Raw genomic sequence first — 23,882 nt, 5'->3', positions numbered from 1 at the left:
TGGAACAAACCCTTCATATTGTAGCGGTAAGTAAGAAAATGTATATACTTCTGCCCTGGTGAGTGATGGCCTTTCAATACGGTAAAGGTAGACAATCTTTTACATTACACAGTGGCACACCACTAGACCGCTCACGAGCCAGCGCCAGCGTGCGGAGGCTGACCGGGACGCGGGACGCCCCCCTTAATTAAAAGCCCCCCAACGCTTTTTCCTTTCCTTCGCCAGCGGCTTCCTCTCTTCTGCGGCCGCGCGCGATCTCCACACCTCCCCTGCGGAGGCAAGGAAGGAGAGGCGCCCCTCCACACGCGGAGCAGAAGAGAGCCATGGGCCTCCAGGTCGCGGCCGTCGCGCCATCCCCGTGCGCGCGCTCCTCCGCCTCGTCTTCGCCGCCCTCGACATCCTCCTCGCGTCCCGCCCTCGGCGGTGCGGGGCTCGCGAGATCCCGCGCCCCGGTTAATTGGGGCGCCGGTGTTATGGCGCGGCGCCGCGGGTTGCGGCAGCCGGCGAGGTGCGCCCTGAGCGCCAGTTTGGATGGCGTGGGGGGCGGGGACGCGGAGTTCTTGCGGCGGATCGAGGAGCTCGCGGCGGCGGTGGGTGTGCAGCCCACGGGTTGCGGGTGGCCGGCGAGCGTGGAGCGCAGCGCGAGCAGCGCCGGGATGCCTCTGTCGCTCCGGATGCTGAAGCGGAAGAAGCAGCAGCAGCAGCTGGTGGCGCGGCAGACGCGGTGGGACGAGCGGCTGCTGGGCTCCGCCGGCGACTCGGTGGGGCGCGCCTTCTCGTCGATGGTGCTCATCGTGCGGGAGCTGCAGAGCTTCGCGCTGCAGCAGATGCGGGAGGCAATGCTGGGCGACGACCTGCAGAGCGTCCTGGCGCGAGTCCATGGCGAGATGCACGCCTCCTTCGTCTGGCTCTTCCAGCACATCTTCGCCGGCACCCCGGCTCTCATGGTCTCCCTCATGCTCCTCCTCGCCAACTTCACCGTCCACTCCATGGGTCACAGTGTCGCCGCCGCCGCAGCCATCCCTCCCGCTCCGCCTACCTCCGCGGCTGTCGCGGTGGTCGACACCCAGCACGCCGACCCATCCCTCCCGCGGTTCGACGCGGCCTCGGTCAAGACGTTCTCTATTGGGCGTGCCGCCTCGGTCGGCGGGAGCAGCGGCGGTGGCGGGAAGGTTCGGCCCGTCGCGGGCGCCACTGGCGACGACCGGTGGGACGAATCCCTAGCTCGGCTGAGCGGTGTCGCGCCGCAGCAACCAGCGCCGCCGGCGGGAACGGGAGCTGGTATGGCCGAGGACGAGCAGGCCATCTGGGAAAGGATGGTGGCGGAGGCCTCGAACATGCAGGAGAACGCGCGTGCAGAGGAGCTGAGCGACCCGGACGTGCTCGGCAACCTCGTCGCACCGGTGGAGGCGGAGATCGAGACGGAGGGCCACGCTGAGTACACGCGGACGGAGCAGCGGTACGAGCTCGCCGTGTCCGAGGAGCCCAATAACCCGCTCATCCTGGCCAACTTCGCGCAGTTCCTCTACCTCGTGCAGAACGACCACGACCGGTAGGCCCCCTCACCCTACGCCCACCACCTGTTCGACGAATTGACCGTCGTGCTCATCTCATCCGAGCCGCGCCACGGTGATCCATTTTGTCTAACCTCCCGTTAATCGCAGGGCGGAGCAGTACTTCGAGAGGGCGGTGCGCGCGGAGCCGGCGGACGCGGAGGCGCTGAGCCGGTACGCGACGTTCCTGTGGAAGGCGAGGAACGACCTCGCGGCGGCGGAGGACACCTACCAGGAGGCCATCGCGGCCGACCCCGGCAACGCGCACCATGCCGCCGCCTACGCGCATTTCCTCTGGAACACCGGAGGTGAGGACACATGTTTCCCCCTCGATTGACGCGGCCACCGGCACAACAATGGCCACTCGAAATCAGACAGAAAATTAGGAAGCGGAAAAAAAAAAGAATCTCTATTCAAAGAAGTCCAGTTCGTGCAGCATGCGCGGGGGCGGCCACGCGGCGAGACGCCTAGAGCACACGACGACATGGGCGGCGGAGTGGAGCTGACGCATGATGCCTTCCGTTTACTTAGGTAGGTTGAGTAGAGGTGTGCGTGGGCAGTGGAGTGAGTTGTGAGCTTGTGAGTTGTGTGATATGGGAGAGCGCGCGGTGCCGCTTCTCCCGTTCCACAAATCCGGCGACGGGAGCATTTCGCCGGGAATGAGGAAGAGGACGGATACGGGGATGCAAGCTCATTTCCCGACGATCTTGTCGGCAGGGGTACGGTGGCGTGGATGGATGGATGGTGTATAGCAACTTGCGTCCTGTAATTATGTAGATTGAGCAAAAAGAATAATAGTACTAAGTGAATAAAGAGGTCATGTTAATCTCGGTGTAATCCTCCTCGGATCTAATGCATTTCTGCTTCCAGTTGGTACTTCCACTTGGCATGGAAAATTTGCAATCGTTCGCCTCTGTTTTTGAGATCGAGAGAGTTCGAGACCAACAGGGTCATCCAGTGTCAAGTGGGAATGTCGTCTGTGCACCAATCTCAAGCTCTAAATTAGCCGGTCTTTGCGCATCGAGCATATACATACACTGATACACACGATACACATATGTTCATGTGATCCAGCCACAAGCGGTATTTCATACAGTGGACTAGTAAAGTTGCAAAATGGGCTGTGCAAGCCACTCTACCTTGCAGGAGTGCTCCTTTTGGCCTTGTCTACCAGACCAGTGACAAATGGTTGGTTTGGTTTATGGTCTAAATAAGCCTTACCAAATTTAATAAGTGCTAAATTTTGGCAAGTTTTGGTATGACTAATTTTGATAAGATAAAGTTGTGTTTAGATTAAAGCTAAAATAGCCTAAATTCACTGTTGAAATGGCCTATTTTCTTAGGCATGCTAAAATTTAGCTTCAAACCAAATAGACACTAAACGCTATTAAAATTGTCAAATATTGGTAAGCCTAATTTAGGCCTAAAACCAAACCAGCCCAAAGTTTTCCACTTATTACACCATTTACCCAGTGACAAAATCCCCATTGGTCATTTTAGCACTCATAGTACTTGGACACATGCTGGGCTATGGTACAACGCGCCCATATGCAGTGTGAGCCAGTGAGCAGAGTAGGACCATTGGATATTCTCTCGCACAAACCAGAATCATGTGCTGGTTTCTCTTCCTCTCGTGCCAAGATGCGAGTTGGCCTGCCCATTTCCCATGTGACCAATCCGATACATCATAACGTCTGGGACTGGTATACGAAATTTGTACGAATTTCAGACGAAAGACACCGGCAAAAGTCCTTGGAGCGGTGCAACCATTTCATCTTAAAAAGGGGACCACTGAAGTTCCATCGTCCTATTATCGGCGGAAAATCGAAAACCAGTGTTTCCCTGAGATGATATTTACCAGATTTTCACGGGCGCTGCGTGTGTCACGGTCGGTATCACAGGAAACGCCCTTTCTTTTGACCGTATGTGCCACAGCAGCCTACAAAGAGGAAGCACAGCGGCCAGCGTTGACAAGGAAACCTTACGTTACATAGCTAGCTATCGCACTCCTCTACCGACCTGATCACTGGAAGGTATTCCCTTTCCTGGCGTCGGATCACGGAAAAGAGTACAAAATCCACAGTGCATTGTATGATAGGTTATAATGTCCCGGCTAATGCACCAAGAGGGAGCGTCCAAAATCGGCATGGGGGGTAACCAAGCAGGCAAGCTGCTTACGATCTCTGATATGTGTTGTAGCAAACTCTCCTATAATGACCTGTTCGTTCGAAAGATGAAGCGTTTGGAATGACCTGTTCGTTCGAGAGATGAAGCGTTTGGACGGCTGCGATGATCAGGACGGCGTACGTGGCGATGCGACCTAGGCTATATAGCAAGCTAATATAGTAATCACCATATCATGCAAGTCGGCGCGAGCTCTGCTGCAGCGGCCGGCACATGCTCGCGCCCTGTGCTGATGGACCAAGGTTGTACGTTCTTTTGCGCTTGAACCTATCGCGGGGAACGCTGTTCTTGATCACGTCGGGATTGGAGCCGTGATGTGATCGGCCGTTCCGCGCCAGCTGATTGATCAGGTGCGTGCTCCCTTGCCGAACGAGGGTTCGCAACTTCGTGGCCTGTCCAAGAGGAAAATTCCACGGTGTGAGTTTTGATTAGTAGATAGGATCATGTAGTGGCAAGAGGAAGGTGACAATGGCATGAATGGGTTGATGGGAATGGAAGGGGGTACAGTCCATGGTTCCTTCGTTCCCTCATGGTTTAGAGAGAGGTTGGTCGCCTAAGAGCATCTCTAACAGCCTCTCCAAATAACTCTCTAAGCTAAATTTTAGTCATTTCAGCGAAAAAACGTCCTCCAACAGTGTCTCCACCAGCCAAAAATCCCTGGCCAACTGTGGGCCCCACACACATTCTCCTCCCATCTCCTTGCCGGTTGTTCTCTCTCGCATAGCCCCTAGCGCCGACGTCATCGCCTGCCGCGACCCCCGCCGCCGTCCGCGCCGTTGCCGGCCGCCGCGCCGCCGCCGTCCGCGCCGTTGCCGGCCGCCACGCCGCCGCCTCCCTTTCCCCACAGCGGCTCCTTCTCCTCCTGATCTGCCCGCCCACGCCGTCGTCCTCGATCTGCCCACCCAGCGCCGCCGTCGTCGCGCTCCTAGTGCGGCAAGGGAGGGAGGGAGCGGCGGTGGGGCGGCTCGACGCCTTCACCACCATCTCTGCAACGTCGTCGCCGTCGACCCCGCTGGCACGAGCAGGAGCACGAGCAAAGGATTGGAGAGAGGGGGAGGAAGAAGGAGGAGGAGGAGGAGAATGATATGTGGGGTCTGTTTGATTAATAGAGAGTGGAATATGGAGAGTCTGTTGGAATAGAAGTCAAATTTGACTCTCTAAATTTTTATTAGGCTGGCTAAATAGGTATTTAGAGAGTAAAAAATGGCCACTATGTTAGAGATGCTCTAAGGCTGTGTTCTTAGGTGAGGGTTGGGAACCCTCATCTCCGACATGAAAAATGGAGCAATGGATTAGTACGTCATTAATTAACTATTAGTTTAAAAAAACTTCAAAAATATATTAATATGATTTTTAAGCAACTTTTCTATAGAAATTTTGCAAAACATGCAGTGTTTAGCAGTTTGGGAAGCGTGCGTGTGGTAAACGAGGGAGTGAGGTTGGGAACCTGAACTTAAGTTGTGTTCGAAAAGCATACACACCGTTTAGTAGTTTGAAAAACGTGCATGTGGAAAACGAGATATGTGAGTTGGAAAAAAGGGGAAGAACAAGTGGAGGAGCAAGCATTTTAGATACAATGGATTAGGAGGTGGCGACAAGTGAGCACCGTCGTCCGTTGGATGGTTGGGTCGATATATAGTCCAAATATAAAAAGTTATCATCGATCATCAGATCTAAAATATACGGAGAAGATTAAGCAATAACTCACCACATCGCACTCGGTACATTTTATAGTCCCCATTCCCCTACCCCTCATGCGCATGCTAGGTATGTATATTTTGCATGTACATGCATTATCATCGTCACATATTCTTCAATCTTCATTAACCAAACCTTTCTAAACTCATTGGGAAGGTATCACCTTAAATTGCATTATTTTCTTATCTTACTGTTGGATTGTGAATAGTGAGGTACTGACCACCAAGGAAGCATATTGTGGCAGTTGAATGAAGTGGTTAAAAGGGGTTATCTTTCTAAGAGGTGGCGTGTGGAACCACAGCCGGTCATTTTCCCAATAGAGAGGTTTTAACATTTTAGCCACAACACAGGACATCCTCAACTTATGCAACTGGTTTTTTTATATGGTTAGCCAAAAATAGAGATAATTTGCCACCTATGTTCCTAGTGTGGTAAACATGTCTATAACGATCGACGATACTATTATTTCAGTTCAGTAATATAACTGATCAATGGATGCTGTTGGGAACAAGGGTGATTGCTGATGCCAAATTGCCAAACCATCTCACATTCTCACCATTTCAGGTAAAAAGGATCTCATCTCTTGCACTTGCATGGCAATACTAGAGGTGAGAAATAATCATACATAACTTTTTGAGCTGCATGCCTAAGGAAATCAATTTCAACAACTGTATATGCTCCTAGTTTTGCTAGAATATAAGTACAAACCAAAACAATTAATTGCTTGCTGTGTACTGCTCTAATCTGTAGTTTACTATACATATATACAATAGGTAGTATACCTGGACTACTATTATATAGTATTGTACTAGTACAAATGTACAATAAAACCAAAAAGATGCACACACCGTGCAGTTTTCAACTCACTCAGGGTCCTCTTGCACTTACTTGACCTTGAGTGCAACTTTGTCACCTTCAATGTAGAGCTTCAAGGCGGTGATCACCTACCCCGGCAAGTCGGCGGGGCTCTCATCACCTCCGTTGTGTCGACATACCTCGCCATGCTCTGCACCGGGAGAGGCACCGGCAGGCCTTTGGGGAAGATGCCGGAGTTCCCCTCACCTTCTTCCCCCGCCGGCGGCGGTCGGCGCCGCACGCTGAACAACGCCGACAACAAGCCGGATTTGCATGGCACGATGAACGACCCATACTATTACGATTGCCGGATCTTGGTGGATGCCACGCCGGAGAAGTCCAGCCGCAAGAAGAGCACATTCGTGAGGCACTTCTCCTGCACCTCCAGCCACGCCCTCGTCAAGATTGCTGCCGCAATCGTCGATCCGCGTGCCGTTGTACTGCACGGGCGCGGTGCGCACGTGCGACAACAACGTCAACTCGCCTAGCCGGCTTGTTCTTCTTGCCTTCTGGGAAGAGCCGAATGAGCGGGCCTGTTTGGATTAATTGGGCTGGATGTTGATTTGGATCGTTGTGGTTGTCTTTTGTTGGATCGGACTGGGTTGGGCTTACAAAAATGCGGTTTGGTTTGGGCTGGATGCAGGCTGACTAGAAAGTTGATCCATGGGTTGTTTTTCTTTTATTTTTTATCAGAACCGCACGGTGAGCAAGGAGGTGGTGGGGCCACGGGGGAGCGGGGGCACTCCAGGTCGAGGGCGGAGCGAACTGACCCGACCACCACCGCCCCCTTCTTCTCCGGTTCAAACCGGCGGCAAGTCGCCGACCTCTTCCGCCGCCCACCGAGCAGCTTCTCCGGTGAGCCCCTCTAAGCCCTCCCGACTCCGCCGATTTAGACCGGGCTACACTAGAAAGGGTACCCACGCCGGCGTAGTTGGGTCTCCGACTCGTTGCTGCCCTAGTCGTCGATCTCCCCGTCCCCTCGCGGCGCGAGCTTGCCCGCCGCCTGGGCCGGAGCAGCGGCGTCCGTCGTCCTGCTGCTTCCGCCGCATCCTCGCTCGCCGGTGAGCACCCGCGCGCGCATCCTCTTTCTCATAGCTCTCTCTACCCACGCCTTTTCTGCTCGCTTTAACCTTAGCTTCACTTCTAGATCCGGGAACTTCTCTCTTTGCATTAAAACCATAGTACTAGTAACAGCTTGCTTCAAAAAAATTGGGGGTTCAACTGAATCCCCGTGCCCCACCCTGCTGTTTGCACCCGGTTCTCTGCAGCTTGGTTGGGGAGGAAGACTGTGGCTGTGTTGCAATGCGAATTTGGCTTGTTCGCAGATGTTATTAGGATGGTGGACTTCAGTAGATTATGTGAGTAGGCTAAAGCCTAAAGGGAAGGTCGTTCTATCATTGTGATGTGTTTGGAGGGGCTTGACTTAAATAGGTAGCTTCCAGATCAAGTAGTTTCTATATGCAGTAGGTCATGGAAGCTTAAATCATGCATGAAAGTTACACCTCACACGAGGCAGAGGTAGGGAGTTTGGAAATATATACCTTGTTCCATGTGTTAGTAATTGCTCATGTGGAGCAAAGATATTGAGGCTCTGCCATTTGTCACACCTTCCATTGAAAGCAATTGCTTATTTCAATGACACCTAAGCATGAAAACTGAAGATCTTATCCCCTTTGCAATTTGTGCATTGGGAATAAACAATTCTCAGCCACTGCATGACCATTAAGAACATTTGCATTTCTCGTTGAACCATTTTGTGTTTACTGTTTACCATTTGCCCCATCTCATGCTTCTTAAGCGGATGATATTGCAATATGACTTGTTCCAGCTCATTAGATCTGGAGTGCAAAATTTAGAGTAATAGGCCCCCTCTATCTGCATGTCACACACATCTGATATTACTCTTTCTTGTATGTATGTAGAACCTTAGTTCCATTTGTTATACAGATGGAATCCAAACTTATTATATCTCATTTCACAGATAGAGGTACATGTTGCATGCCTCATCTTATAGGCTTGTACTTTCCAGGCTGAAACTCCGGTAATCGCATAAACCAACAGAATATGTGGACAAACATCTTCAAGCTTGTAAGTCAGATATCTCACTCCTGTTTCCCCTTATGTTCTATTCAGTTTATGTTGGGCCTCTATTTACAACATGGGAATCCGGTATCTTCCTCTATTTGATTCACATCACGAATGCAATCTTTCCAGTCTTGCTTATAATGTCATTGGGAATTTTGTTCTATATTGGTCTTGGCAGTAGATAAAATTGTTTTGATTTCATTTCTTTGGTACATATTATTTTTTCAGATGTTTTTGGGATGCTAATTAGAGACCCTCGGTGCTATGTTTACTCTTGCATAGGATATTTGAAGGTTGACATATTTGATCGTAGTCACTTTTGCCTATTTCTGATAGAAAAAGGTTGAACTATTTTGTTGTTTGATCCATTTTTTGAGGGGACAGCATCAAGGAAAGCCCTAATAAAGCAATAAACCTTTTAAATGAAAACAACTTGAGAAAGTTAAAAAAGAACAGGACAAGCTGCTCAACCTGTCAACCAACAACATCCACTCAATTTCGACAGCTGATTTCATGAGTTTCACAGTGACTCCAACTTGCTCTAGATTGTAGGAGCATCTTTCTCCATCTGAAGCAATTAGAAGTATCTCCTTGGAAGGTTTATCTTATCCTGTCCAGCCAACAATGTAACTGCCAAGTGTAACAACTCTCTAAAGAAATCTCTAATAGTCCATGCCATCGGTCTGGCATGTGTCAAAAAGGTCCAAATTCCATTGACCCATTCATACTGTTTCAGTCCCCCCAGACACAGAATCTTGTTGCCTGGCTAGTGTGAGGGTAGCCACTTTCTATAATAATGTATGGGATTTGTGACATGAGTACTATATGCTTGCATAAATATGATACCTCAACTTTCGCAATTATACAGTGACAAAAGTAATGGCAAAAAAGGATCATGGAGATCTTTAAGAATAATGGCCAGATAAATTTACAGCTTAGGCCTCGAGATCCTTCACAAATTGTTTTCCCTGGCACCTTGTGTCCTATCAAACTTTCTGTTTGTTGCACTGGTATACCTTAAATAAATTCTTTTGCAATAAAAAGCTCATAAAAGGAAATAAAATAACGGAACCCCTGGCTAGAGATTTTAGATAGTACATCTGCCAAATGTCAGAACTGAAAGCAGGTGAGAGTTGTTACCGACTAGGATGCCACAGTTTGATTTTTGGGTAGGTCTGCCAGAGCCAGGTAGGGCTAACTTTGCAATTTTTCAGATAGGATTTGTGTGTTTCATTTTCTTTTTGTTTATTGTGTAGAAAATTTGATTGTCCACAATCATGAATCATATATAGTCTTTTAATCTTAATTTATATGTTTGGCCTTTATAGGGGGAGCTCCAAAATGTATCGTGGTTTCAGTTTCTTCCTGTTGAACCAGATCCAAGTACAGCTTCTGAGAGAAGGTGTTCTTGGCCTTTTGTGATGTCTTCTAGTTGCCTTTGTCACTCTTTACTTATGTTCTGATGCATTGATTCTTTGTTTGGATTGCTGTTCTTCTTTCAGTTCAAAAGCTGAGCAGAAAGATGCTCTTAACAACATTGTGCTGTCAGCACATCTTCACTTACAGAGTGAAGGTTTCCTAAGTACTTGGACAAATTCCTTTGTTGGTCCATGGGATCCATCCCAAGGAGAGCATAACCCTGGTAATAGTTTGTGTGTGCTGTCTTCATGCACCTATATGTTGTTCCACCTAAGTTTCGCATAAGCTGACTGCATATCAAAATGGTCATAATGACAGATGAGAAGATCAAGCTCTGGTTGTTTCTTCCTGGCCGTCACTCATCTGTACCTGAAATAGCTCAGCATGCTGTAGCCAAATTAAGAGGTTGATTGTGGTTGGATTTTTTATTACATAAAATATTAGTCCAGTGCTTATTTATTTGCTGGTTTCTGTTGCTTATGCCTTTTTGCAGTTGTTTCAAATGGTTTATGGGTAGCCCCAGGCAACTTGGAAGAGGTTGCAGCTGCACTCTGTCAGGCCCTAAGAAATTCTTTAGAAAGGTTCCCTTTTTTTTTTTCTTATAGTATGGAAATTGCAATCTGTCTTGTTGATATATGATTATCCAGTTTGATGTTTTTTTTTTGTCCAGAACACTACGAGGACTTTCCTATGCAAGATTTGGTGATGTCTTTACAAAATATTACCCCCCTACAAGAAATCAGAACAGCTTTAGGTTTGTTAACTAAGATAGCCATGTTTTCATGTTTTTCTTTCATTCCTCATTAGTTAGTTCTATATGATGTTTGCCAATTACTTGACGATAAATAGTATGCCCAAATTCCATGCATTGTTTTTTGGCACTTGGGAGATATGGTTCATCATTATTGTTAGTGTCGTAATCAGAAAGTTGTGCAGTACAATAGGTAGTGTATAAGATGCAATGGAGTCTTGCCATTGTTTATTTGCTTCGACAAACTCCTGCTTACCTAGTAACAAAACAGCTATAGTTCAGTTCAATGGGGCTTTGGCTTAATTGAATAGGTAATATTTTTTTCATTGTAGTGGTTTCAATAATATCTCATTTCCGTTGCTACCTCTATATGATAATGGGATTGTAATGACACTCTTAGGTATATTATGTGGTTATATATCTTGTGTAAGAGCATTTGAATTACTAGCCAGCAGTACAGTCTCATAGCTTTCCTTTTTCTTTTCTGCCAACGGCAATTTTACCAAGTTTTTCTTGATTTCTTGTATTCTCATTGCCACTGTGATAGGCGAGCACAGCCTACAATAGAATTTGTCTTTGCTGCCACTGAGGAAGCAATCTTTGTGCATGTGATAATATCTGCAAGGTAAGCCATCAATGTTAATGGCGACCCGTTATTATTCCATTCTTCTTCATTTTATTTATATATGCCAATGGTCTATTCTATCAGGTACATGAGGAATCTTTGCAGTGATGATATAGAGAAAGTTCTCACACATTCTCCTCGCTCTGTTGGCGAAGGTCTTCCAGGTGCTCTTCGATTTCCAAAATTCTATGTCTACAAATTTATTTATGGATAAATTGCAGTGCTTGTAAAACATATATATTTTTCCATCTAATACGGTAAGGAACATTCTAAAAGTGCAATCGATCAAAATCCTATCAGTAATTTCTGGTTTAAAAAGTGCAGATATGGTAAATTTGCCACTTGTATGTGTTTTGTTTTCAAAATTTCCCTTTTCCTATCTGTATTGGATAGTAGTATATGATAGTAAGACTTGTTAGTGCTTGATGGTGGAAGTTCTATATACATATATGGTAGTCTTTTCTATGCTCCTTTAAAGTACTCAAGTGGTGGTGGTGAATGGTGAATCTTCCTTAACCTACCACTATCTCCAGACACGTGGGACTATCAAACAGTGATATGAACGACTGATCTACTGTGTTATGTTAAAACTTCTATACAAAGTATTTAAGGGGAAGATATCAAATTCCCACATCAATATGAATTCTTGGATTAATATTTGAAACGGTGATATGAATTTTTCTTTTAATTCTGTTGCAACGCAAGGGCATTCAGCTAGTAAAAGAAAAACATATATGGTCCATGAAGTTTACGAAAATGTTAGCTTCAGTGTGTGTAGGTAGAAGTACAGGCTTATGATCATTATGTTCTTGGTGTTGTCTTGAATCAGGCCACTGGGATATGAGGATTTCTTGAGATAGTTTAACTGAATTCAATGAACAGTCTACATTTAGACCAAGCACACGAGATTTAACTTTACTTTTGTCAGCTGTTTCATGTGTAAATTATGCTCTGCCGTTATATCATGGTTTGTTATATCAAATATTGCAGTAATAGTTGCTCCTAGTGGAATGCTGGGTAGGCTTGTTGGTTGTTGTCCAAGTGATCTTGTGAGACAAGTATATTCAAGGTATTTCATAAACCACATGTCGAATCAATACGTTAAGATGATATTTGTTCTTTTGGTGAACATTTGACATGAATAAATATTCATACACAAAGAAGCAGACTTTGATCCTGACTGTTCATGTTAAATTTCTGTAACAATGTCAGCAAATTATCGGCAGCTACTTTACCTGGTTTTACTCAACCTACCATGTGCCAATTGAGAGGGCAAAGCTACTATGTTGAAGTTGCCCTTGGTTTTCCAGCTGCCACAACTGACAAAGTTCCTGAATCGGAAAATAATCAAATAAAAAAAGAATTAGATTCAGCGAAGGACCCTCAGTTAAGTGCTGATGAACATCAAAAGCTAGAATCTGCTGATAGTGTTCCAGTTCTCGAAAGGACATTTATATACCCCCCCGAGGCTGTTATGGTACCCATGGTCCATCAGGCATTTGTTCGCTTTTCTAGTAAAAGGTACTACCGCTGATCTTCTCTCATAATCTTGTTATATTTGGATAGAGCATGCTTCATATTATGTTACTTGCAGAATGTGTTCACAGGCCTGTGTGGGAAATTCATCATGGGAGGGATGGCCATTCTGGAACTTTTCTCCATCTTCTTACTTTCGGAACAGGTGAGTCTTGAATACTTCCTGATTGTCTTGATTGCCAACATTAGTTTTAGATTTCTAGGGTGAACGTATCTCAGGGATTTTTCATTTAGCCAATCACATTTTGCATGCTCGCTTAGCATGCATACTTAGTGTTGAACGACCAGTCTGAAGTCAGCATCATGCATCAGCATGCAATTTTATGAACACTTGGGCAGACAAGAAGCTTGCGTTGGCTCTTGGCTAACTATGTTTACCTGATTATTAAAGTTATATTCTGCTTTGTCCTAATGTTTGTAGCCAAAACTAGAGCTGATCAAGTGAATCAGTATTCAGACTCTTTACCATTCATTTTTCTTAAGTTGAGTTTGCAGCTGGAGCAGGAACATGACTTATGTGAACCAACATCCGATGTTTTTGGCCAGAGCTTGGTGCTTATTTCAGCATACCAAATGAAAATAAATATCCAATGAACTGCAAATATGAACTTATATTATATTTAGAGTAGTTCCATTGTGCAATGCAAAGATCACTGTCTATCAAGCACATATGAAAGCTATATACAGCGTAATATATTTTTACTACCCATGGTTCATTATACTAAAAAAAATGTCATGAAAATATAATGGCACTCATTGACCATGCTATTGTGTTGTAACTAGAAGATAAGTTGCACTTATTAATGCCTATCCTTTATGTTCTTAATATATCCTGATTGCTAATTTTGTTTTGTCCATGATTTTTTTCCATCTTGTGTTGTGATTCGGTATCAGCTCTTGCCTTGGATCATCTCGTGGACTTGGAGTGAACTCTAATTTTCTAAGACTAAGGAGACAGAAGAACAGCAATTACAGCAGCATGGCCAGTAGTATCAGTAGTGTTAGTAGCACTTCCAATGGAAGTGAACATGCAGTTGCTGCTGAAGGTGGTGACCTTTCAGCTGATGCAGACTCTATGGCATGCCATCAGTCTGATCTGCCATCCAACATTGCTGGTAGCAAGATGGTACTTTGTTACAATCCTTCTTAATTTACCTCCCCCCAAAAAGTGAACCTTAATTCACACATAGCCTTATAGCCTTTTTATACTTTGCTATTAAAATACTGTTTCTTTTTTAATCACTAGTTAAGCTATTATTAACACAATAATATGTATACTCTTCCATCCTTCTTACGATCTTATTGGTGATTCATCTTTAATGAGGCACAGATGCAAATATAGGGTATGCTTAAATAACATATTTATTTTGGAAACGCATAAGACATGTCAACCATGTGTTGCTACATCCTTCTTATGGTCTACAGAAATGGTGTATGCTATTAGTGATGCCCAAACATTTTTTTGTGCCATCTCCCAATAGGCTTTAATCTAATGTAATATGTTAATTAGAGGACTGACATACTTAATATATTCTTTTCTTTCCTGTAAATGGTATCACTATAATTAACAAATGGTTTGGTATTGTGGATAAATGAAATGAAAATCTGGATAGAAATAGATAAACCAAATGCCAGTAGACCTTTAGTACATGACACGACACATTATGAAGTTCATAGAAGCTTATAGATGTACCTTCTTACGTGTAAAAGTGTTTGTCTCTAATTTGTGAGTAAATACGATCCACTCAGACCTATGTTCACTTAAAACACGGATGTCCATGTATTTGCCCATTGATGCTAAACCTATCAGATCAAATATTTTCTTCCCACATGCAAGCCAAGTGTGGATGAAGACTCTGGTGAATGAATTTTCTGCATCTGGCACCTTTTATATTCTTAACTTTTGTGCAACAATATGAAAATGGTATTACACGATCATGCTATTGTTGTGCCGTGTGCCCGTGTTACATGAACATAATGGCATTGCTGTAACCTTGATGTTCTGTACCTGTGAAACCAGGTATCCAAGCGGCCTCGTTCTGAAATACCAGAAGTTTCTTCTCGTGCTGGTAAAGAATCCGTGGATAACAATCAAGGGGTAAATGGTCAAGGTAGATGTTCTTGGGGCTGGGATGAGGAGGGGGTTGCGATGGACATCAATTTACTAATATCAGAGTTTGGAGATTTTAGTGACTTCTTTCAAGAAGAGGAGTTAGACTTTGGTGAGGTATGCTGTCATGTCCCATGATCTTTCTGTAGTTTACCAATCAACCAAGGATTTACTCGGACTAATGATAATACTGTGAATCTATGCTACTTTGAGATATTCTGTCAAGTATAGAAGTAGTCAAATTCTGTTAACTAAGATTATATTTTTGTAATTCCTACTGTTGCATTTTGTGCTGCTGCGTAACCTTTTTTTTTTAATACAAAAATGGGCAATTTTCACAAAACCATGCATAACGAAGTATTATAATTTGTTTCAAGGAACCCATGTTTTGGGGCAAAATGTTTTGAGGAACTCAGATTTATATAAAATACTCATTTTCATGATTATATATGGTATTTTTAATATATATTCACATATAAGTAGGCTCAAAATGCACTTCCTCATGTCTAATTTATCTTCATCACTCTCGCACTCAATGATTGCACATACTCAACACAGTCCTCACTGTTGATGACAGATTAACCGGTTACATAAACACAAAATGGTTTATACTTTTGATAATTAACACATGTTGAAAATGCGGATAATACATATATACTTAATTAACAAAATATCACATACTATTTTTTGCAATTATTATGCATAAATATATTAGCCAAATAGACAATATAAGTTTAAATGTAGTGTTTCTTGAAACATTTTGCCTCCAAACATGGGGTTCCTTGAAACAAATCGCAATATAAGGGGTTTTCCGTTACACATGCTCCCAAACCCGGGATTTTGTGAAATTTACTCAAAAAACCACTACTGCTTGTTTTAAGAGTCTAGATTATAACTGCCTCTACTGCTTGTTTTAAGAGTCTAGATTATAACAGGTGGCTTCATTACTGCCCTTTTAAGTGTATAAATTGCAAAGAACGACCATTTATAGAATTCCTCACAGCTTACATGCCTTGAAACATGTTGCTTGCGATTTCACCTAAAGCCTGTGGAGGAATTTTCTTCTACTGCACAACCTCATGTTGTTTGCCTTCTAATTTAGACAGTTGTCAAACTATTCATGAACAGAAAATATTAGGAAATTCTGCTCGGCAGATCTAAACAATTTCGAGCACAATAATTGCATTTTCCTTGAACAGAAATAGAACATGATTGTTGCATCCATTGTGGCTCAGAATTGCAATGTTCTAACCTACCTACAATTTATATAGCCTCCAGGTACTGCTGAATCACATTCTCTGGTGATCCCCGGTCCTGACTGTGGGGATGCCACATTCACAGATAGTCCGTCGACAGCTATGGATATACCTGAACAAAGATTTTCTCCAGTTGGTCTCTCATCTTTGGAGGTATTTAACCACCAAACTGTAGCACCTATTCATGATGTTGTTTCTAAGGTTCAAGAGCCTCAGAAAGATATTGCGTCGCCTACAAGCTCCCAATCAGTTGTGTTATCGTCTGGTAGATCTAGTCATCTGACCAGAGCTGAAGCATTGCTCACTTATGCACCCGAGTATGCAGCTATTGAAATTTCCACCGGTGAGACACCAACATCGTTGTTTACAAATCCTTACCAGCCCAGATCCATAAAACCAGGGAGTTCTAGTTTTAACTCAAGAGTTTATTCATATGATGCTGCACAAAGTTCTCAAATGGAGTCTGGAGAAGACAAGCCTGAGAAGTCTGTTAGACTAGCATCTGGTAATCTTTCACGTGATATTGGTTCATCAAACTTATACACAGTTGTCCAAGTTGGGAAAAAAGAAAGTGACAAAGGATTAAAAAACACTGACATACAATCAGGCAAGGAGGAAGCATCAAGACCTATTTCTGGTGAGACTTCACTTGATTCTTCTGTGGTTTCTCAAAGGAAGAGTGACAGCATGTTTAATGCTGGATACTTCCTACTATCTATGAAGACTGCTCTTGCAACTGAAATGGAATGTATCAAGTTCCAGGCTGCCATGTGTAGAATAAGGCATACACTATTGTCTTTGAGTAGCAAAGCATCTGCTGAGCTAAAAAGTGCATTATCCAGTCTTGTGCATACAGATGTCAGCAACAAGTTAGATCTTGTCCCCAAATATGACATAAAAAGGAAAGAAAATATACCAGCTAGGCTATCTATTGATGTTGATCATGAAGTATATGACAGATCATTAGAAAATGTTGGAGTTTGGAAGCCTGTGGGGACACCTAAAGGGCCAACACATCTAGAGTCTTTTTCTGCTAAAACGTATACTGGTACAAGCCAAGGTCTGCCTGTAAAAAGACAGCCTATTGTGGATCTTCTCAGCGCCATGGCTCTGATAGTGCAACAATCTACTTCGTTTGTTGATATCGCACTTGATATGGATGATGGAGATGGCTCTTTTTTCTGGCTTTCCTTGGATGAACAAAAGAGACGTGGATTCTCTTGTGATCCTTCAATGGTTCATGCTGGCTGTGGCGGAATATTAGGAATGTGCCATTCAAAGGATTGTGCTGGTGTTGATTTAGTTGACCCACTTTCTGCAGAGGTAAAACATGGTTCTGTTCATGTTCCTATCATTATATCGTTCACATTTTCTCCTAATGCCAAAGTTTATGCCCAATCTCTTCTTTTGGATACAGGTTTCAGACTCATCTGTGATTAGCTTGTTACAGTCTGATATAAAAGCGGCTCTTAAAACTGCCTTTGCCAACATGGACGGTCCATTATTAGTGACTGATTGGTGCAGGGGTCGAAGTAATGCAGCTGAGTATGCATCTATGGGAGATGCATACTCTTTTCAGCACCCAACTGGTGATATCCGGGAGTCCTCAAGCAGTATATCCATAGGTGGAGATTCAATGAGCCCACCCCAATCAAGTCATGTTATATCTAATGACCGAGGTATTCCCACTTGATACTTCTTTCACAAAAGTAATATTTCAGAGCAAGCAAGAAATTATGATTCATCCGAGAGATCAAATGTCTATGCAGGCACTTCGGAGCTGGAGCACCATAGGGGATATCACCGTGTTAGACCAACCGTTGCTGTCCTCCCTTTGCCTTCTCTGCTTGTCGGGTAGCCTAATTTCTTTCCCTGGATTATTGTTGGCCTTAACTAAACATATTGTCTGTGTGAGTTACTGATTCAAGTATTGTAACCGCAGTTACCAGGATGATTGGTTAAAGACCTCTGCTAATTGTCTTAGCTTGTGGGAGAAGGCTCCTCTGGAACCTTATGCTTCACCAAAGCCTGTAAGTATTATTGGATTTTGTGGCTTATAATCCATAAGTTTGATACTTTTGGATCTATTGATTGTTTAAAGTATCGCCTCTCATCCATAATTACTTTACATCAGTGCATAGTAACTATAATCCATATAGTTTTTGTAGCCATAACAGCGAAATGTTGCTAGAATTGATAAAGGTTTCATTATATTTAATTAATTAATCATTATCGACTTATATATCTCTCATGTGTGTGCTCTTTTAGGTTACTTATTATGCTCTGTGCCCTGATATTGAAATGCTTACTTCTGCGGCCACTGATTTTTTCCTGCAGCTTGGAACAAGTAAGTTCTTCCTCTTCCTCTTGCTTTTGTTACCACCTATGAATGTACAATTGTTATTGGAACACGCATTCAGGATTACGGACCATGGTCAGCTAATTGCAGTTTCCACTGGCTTCTGAAAAATGAAAATCTATTTATTTTGGACAGTTTGATATAATATAGTTACACATTTGGTTGTGCTGAATGCTTAGAATATACTTGTATATTTACAAACCAAAAGAAGAACGAAAGAAAACCAGCTAATTTTGGCAAATGGGATTCCCAATTTCGTGAAGCTCTTGAACAAGTGTGACACACAGTCCAAATGTGATTGAGCTTGTCATAGTAATAATGGTGGGAGGCAGTCTGACATTGCTTGGTTAGGGAATGAAAACTCAACACTTTAGGTTGAATTACCATTCAACATATTCAACTAATGGGATGGTACGTATTCTGTGATAACAGATGAAGAACGGAGGGAGAAGCTAACCAAATTGACACCTTTAGGCAGTAATGCTAACTGCTGTAATGCTGTTAACTGTTTCTAATTTACCATTTCTCCCTCAATATTTTCTTTGACCGAAGAACAGTATATTTCTTCCTCAATATTGACTACCGAGTGCCAAATAATATCCTGGGTGCTTCATATGAAATTAAGAGACAAAATTGCTAATTAACCATAAGCTTAGATGATACGTAAATTTAACATGACATTTTTACAGTTGATCTTTTCTGTGCTTCTAAGATGACATATTTGACATCAAAATCATGTCTGTGACTTTGAACATTTTAATCTAGTCATTGTTGGTGACAGTATATAGGTTTAATGTTACCATGATCTTTTGGTACTGAAGTTGCTTGCCATATTTTGTTAATCTTGTAATCAATCCATTGTGCTGGAAGTGTTTTCGTTATTGTTTATTGCACTTATTGATCGTTCTTTCCTACAGTTTATGAAGTTTGCAAACTGGGAACTCACTCTCCACAAAACAGTGGAGGGCAAATGGAACTATCCCCTGGAAAATATTTGTCTTCAGGGCTCGTTCTCACCGAGTGTCCTGATCAAGTGAAGATTGGAAACGGCCACTCAAGTTCCATCAGTTCAACAAGCGAATATCTTCAAGCTCTTTCAAGAAACTGGACTGTGAAAAGCTTTGTGACATCTCTGACAAGGGTGATAAAGGACATAAAACTAAATTCAAGCATCTTGGCAAATCAGAAAGAAAGCACTAGTGGACCTTGCACTGTAAGGCCTTTTTTTTGCATTTTGTCCCTTTCACATCTGTTCGATTGAAATAATTTAACAAAACAAAAGCAGCATCTCTCTCCTGTAATGTCTTTGCACTTTGCACAGATAACCTCACTGTTTATTCTTATTTGTTTTCTCTTTAGTCCATCTGCCCTAAGCATTGAATTTCAGAAGATTCACTTGCTTCCTTTCCTTCAATTTTTTTCATGAGAACAGTAGGGGATACGTAGAAAGCCCCAACATTAAAACTGTACAGAAGAATTTTCAAATGAAAAGCATAGATAACTGTTTGACATGTAGTTATTCAATTGTAATATAACAATTTAGTACCACCTTTATTTCGTATATAATTTGTTCTTCTAGGCTATTTTCTAGACATTGTACTTGTACTATTTTCATTCTTTGTTCTTTTCAAATTGTGCTGGAAAACACTGTTTCAACACACCATTATATAGAACACATTATTTTAACACATTGTTTGTTCTTTGTAAATTGTGCTGGAAAACAGGCCAACAGTAGCAATATGATAACACTTATTATCCATGCAGGTAATTTATGTAGTCTGTCCATTTCCCGAACCTTCTGCTGTCCTAGAGACACTGGTAGAATGTTCTGTTGCTCTTGGGTCGGTAATGTTATCCCCAGAGAGAGAAAGGAAATCATTCCTATATTCTCAGGTTGCCAAAGCCCTAAACTGCAATGCTTCTGTTGATGAATCATCAGCATCTAATGTTGTGATGCTCTCTGGTTTCAGTATACCTAAGCTTGTCTTGCAGATTGTTACTGTTGAAACTTTATTGAGACTCCATAAGCCAAACAATGAGCTTGCTGTTTTGAAGGACATGGCATTCACTGTGTACAACAAGGCTCGCCGAATTCCAAAGGCCATTAGCACAAGTGACATGTTTCAGTCACCTGCGTACATGGGCAGGTCTCAGTCCACCATGATGCATGCTACATCTCCTGGTCCTACCCTTTGGAAAGAATGTTTAGTTCCTCGAATGTCTGGATCAACTCTCTCTAGAGAAACAGAGTTTGATGCATCCATGAGGTCATCAGTAACATGGGACAACTCATGGCCTGGTCGTGCTGGAGGATTCATGGACCCAAATAAGATCCCAGATGTATGTGTTCAAGATGACAGGAAGTATGCCTTTGAGCCACTTTTCATACTAGCAGAGCCTGGATCTGTCGATTACAGTAGTGGAATGGAATCTTCAAAATCTGGTGTTGATGCTAGTGGCAGTGGAATTTACAGCTCAATTTCAGGTGGTGGCTCTGATAGTGGAGCAAGTGCAAGTGCTTTACTGGAAGGATCTGATAACGACAATGCTGCAAGTCTTCATTGCTGTTATGGCTGGACTGAGGACTGGCGATGGTTAGTATGTATCTGGACAGATTCTAAGGGAGAGTTGTTGGACAGTTTAATATTTCCTTTTGGTGGTATTAGTAGTCGCCAAGACACGAAAGTTCTCCAAAGCCTTTTCATCCAAATTCTGCAGCACGGTTGCCAAATAATGTCATCTGCACCTGAGTCTAGCAATACAAGACCGAGAGATGTAATAATAACCCGTATTGGAGGTTTCCTTGAACTTGAAATCCAGGGTACTTAACACTTCTACCATAAATTCTGTAGTTTTTATTTCTTGACTATATCGTGTCATTATGGTATATATTTTTTTATGCAGAATGGCAAAAAGCAATTTACTCATTTGGTGGTAATGAAGTCAAGAAGTGGCCTGTGCAATTACGCCGATCTATACCTGAGGGTATTCCATCTAATTCTAATGGGCCAGCACTCCAGCAACAAGATATGGGCTTAATGCAAGACAGAAATATGCCATCCTCACCTAGCCCTTTGTACAGCCCTCATGCAAAATCTAGCTTCATGAAAGGTGCACTTGGGCAATCAGGCAACAAAAAGCAGATCCTAGTGGAACAAGCTGGAATGGACAGTTCAAAGGGTTCATTGCATTTGGTTCGCAGCATCAGTTTGGTTGCAATTTCCCAAGATCATTCGCTGCATCTCACATGCCAAGCGGATCTGTTGACCAGACCTACTCCTGGTAAGTAGTGCTTGTAACATCCTTATATATTCATCTACAAGTTTGTGGCTGTTTAATGTAGTGCTTATTTAATGCTGCTTCTTACAACAGTAGTAGTTACTTACGTCATGACCTTATCATCTATGACTTATGATCATAGTGCTACCTCCGTTCTCAAGAGAATGACGTCCTAGAATGCATACCGTGAAACCTTGAACTCTTAAATCATCAATAGATTAAAAATGTTAAGAATTGATATGTGAAAATGATATTAGTAGATTTCTCATGAAAAACTTTCATATGGTTATATTTTTTATAAGTTATATAAATATATATTAGAAAGCAATGATAACATATGTAAATTGGAGACTGTGTCGATGTCCAAAACATGAAACAAAAGAGAAACTGGGGTAGTACCTTTTCTTTTGGTTCCTCCTACTAAAAACACATATATGAGCAAAAACAACCTGAATCAAATTAGCAGCTATTTTTTGAGTTTTGTTTCCTATCAATCCCTTTCATGTTCGGTTAAAATGCTCTTTTTTACAGGTGAAGGGAATCAAACAAGCAGTGGTCCTTCTAGTTACTTGGAAGGGTTTACTCCAGTGAAGTCTATTGGGTCAATGTCAGCATCATATCTCCTAGTTCCCTCACCAAGCATGCGATACCTTTCGCCAGCAACATTACAGCTTCCAACATGCCTTACATCAGAGTCTCCACCTCTTGCACACTTACTGCACAGCAAAGGGACAGCGATTCCCCTAGCAATGGGCTATGTAGTCTCCAAAGCCGTCCCACCGGTAAGAAAGGACTCCGCACGCCTTGCCAATGAGGACAGACCCTCCGTCCTCTCGGTTAGCATCATTGATCACTATGGAGGCAGCATTGCTGCTGTTCAAGAGAAGATGAGCCGAGGTTCTGGCAAGCAGACGAGGAACTTTACTCAGGAAGCAGCAGGTCGTGATCATGAGACGGAGATGCACAACGTGTTGGAAGCAGTGGCTGCCGAGCTCCACTCCCTTTCATGGATGACAGTGAGCCCGGTGTACATGGAGAGACGAAGCGCCCTGCCGTCCCACTGTGATATGGTCCTTCGCTTGAGGAGACTTCTGCATTACGCTGATCGGCATCTCTCCCAATCGACAGAGAAAGGAGATGTAGCTTAGAGACTACTAGAGAGGACAACTAATTCTCATGTAGCTTTCACCACAGGAAAAATAAGGGCTTAGATGATGCTGAAACCGTTGTCTGTATGTATATTAGGCAGGTAGATGAGGGTCACATTGACGAGCTCTCTAGCCCGATTTTGCCTTGTTAGTGGATTGAAGAGAATGCTAATTTCTTGGGCTGAGGATGTAATTACGTGCGCATCGACACCTCTCCCAGGGCCAGGACCAAGTTGTAATATTGTAGAGCTAACTGGTTTATAATTTGGTGGTATTTGTTATTGATGGGTTGGCTTATCCATTGGTTCCAAGAAAATCAATTGGTACAAATCGATGACGCTGTATTTAAACCCTCCATATCTAATTGTAAGTTGTCTTATGCTTCTCAACCTTTTTCTAAAATGTAAGTTATTAGAGCACTTATTTTTCTCAAATGAATGCTATTTGTGATTGTGAACCATCTTTTGCAGTATAGTATAAATGAAAGATAACAAAATTGTTTGCAATATTACTTTATTAGTCCTCATGCATAAATTTAAAGTGGCTATTTAGATTTTAGAATCAGAGGGAGTAAGCAAGAAGCTTACGCTAGAGCTGGGATAGGGCTTAGTTTGGACCAACCTTTTTTCCCCCCGATTTAATGGAAGCAGCATACACACGGACACGATGCCACGTATACATACAAATGCAAAGAAAAACAGGACACCTCTGGCTGAACCTACTATAATTTCTTCGAACAAAGGAAGAAATCGCCTCCAAGCCGCTGCTGAAAGAACAGAAGAACCGACAGCAGTATTGCTCCACATGGTATGGCAATGTCCCATGCGAGGCTGAAGAGATCATCGCGAGGGTTTGCATACCTGGAAGATGGTCTCAAGCTGGGTACAAAATGTAAAATCATGTATGGCTCTTCCAATGTAAAATCCCGGGTAAAGTACCTTCACTTTGGAATTGGAGCCTGCGCCTGCGTTTAAAATAACCTGAGGGAGCAATTAAGAACCCGTCGAGTATTAATCCCCCATGT

The 23,882-nt window shown here is 43.2% G+C and overlaps 2 protein-coding genes across 5 annotated transcripts; both read left to right on the top strand.

Annotated features, from left to right (window-relative positions):
- Window positions 1-209: 209 nt before the first annotated feature.
- LOC127774535 (uncharacterized) lies at window positions 210-2,391 on the top strand. The gene is made up of 2 exons (XM_052300795.1): window positions 210-1,552; window positions 1,665-2,391. Exons 1-2 carry the CDS (start codon window positions 324-326, stop codon window positions 1,888-1,890), a joined length of 1,455 nt encoding a protein of 484 aa, XP_052156755.1. The 5' UTR covers window positions 210-323; the 3' UTR covers window positions 1,891-2,391.
- A 4,614-nt stretch (window positions 2,392-7,005) lies between these two features.
- Window positions 7,006-23,155, top strand: LOC127772626 (mediator of RNA polymerase II transcription subunit 13). Of its 4 annotated transcripts, none has more exons than XM_052298576.1 (23): window positions 7,006-7,145; window positions 8,320-8,378; window positions 9,704-9,777; window positions 9,878-10,017; window positions 10,113-10,199; window positions 10,288-10,375; window positions 10,465-10,548; window positions 11,093-11,170; window positions 11,255-11,334; window positions 12,161-12,239; window positions 12,383-12,691; window positions 12,765-12,851; window positions 13,601-13,832; window positions 14,727-14,933; window positions 16,088-17,395; window positions 17,490-17,751; window positions 17,842-17,926; window positions 18,015-18,102; window positions 18,341-18,419; window positions 19,349-19,644; window positions 20,196-21,252; window positions 21,336-21,713; window positions 22,242-23,155. In XM_052298576.1, exons 2-23 carry the CDS (start codon window positions 8,355-8,357, stop codon window positions 22,856-22,858), a joined length of 5,739 nt encoding a protein of 1,912 aa, XP_052154536.1. In that variant the 5' UTR covers window positions 7,006-7,145; window positions 8,320-8,354; the 3' UTR covers window positions 22,859-23,155. The 4 variants fall into 4 exon arrangements, with proteins under 4 accessions (XP_052154536.1, XP_052154534.1, XP_052154535.1 ...); XM_052298574.1 differs by having other exon boundaries at window positions 8,272-8,378; XM_052298575.1 differs by having other exon boundaries at window positions 7,006-7,351.
- Window positions 23,156-23,882: the final 727 nt, after the last annotated feature.

Source organism: Oryza glaberrima, chromosome 5 (genome assembly GCF_000147395.1).
Source record: "Oryza glaberrima chromosome 5, OglaRS2, whole genome shotgun sequence".
NCBI lineage: Eukaryota > Viridiplantae > Streptophyta > Magnoliopsida > Poales > Poaceae > Oryza > Oryza glaberrima.
This window is presented reverse-complemented; position numbering and strand designations above follow the sequence as displayed.

What these genes read in the sequence shown, in the direction of transcription:
- LOC127772626 (XM_052298576.1), top strand. Translation starts at nt 8,355, where the DNA reads ATGTGGACAAACATCTTCAAGCTT. An exon ending in GCACTAGTGGACCTTGCACT is followed by an intron (nt 19,645 to 20,195) that starts GTAAGGCCTTTT and finishes TTATCCATGCAG; the next exon opens with GTAATTTATGTAGTCTGTCC. An exon ending in GTTGACCAGACCTACTCCTG is followed by an intron (nt 21,714 to 22,241) that starts GTAAGTAGTGCT and finishes TCTTTTTTACAG; the next exon opens with GTGAAGGGAATCAAACAAGC.
- LOC127774535 (XM_052300795.1), top strand. Translation starts at nt 324, where the DNA reads ATGGGCCTCCAGGTCGCGGCCGTCGCGCCATCCCCGTGCGCGCGCTCC. An exon ending in GTGCAGAACGACCACGACCG is followed by an intron (nt 1,553 to 1,664) that starts GTAGGCCCCCTC and finishes CGTTAATCGCAG; the next exon opens with GGCGGAGCAGTACTTCGAGA.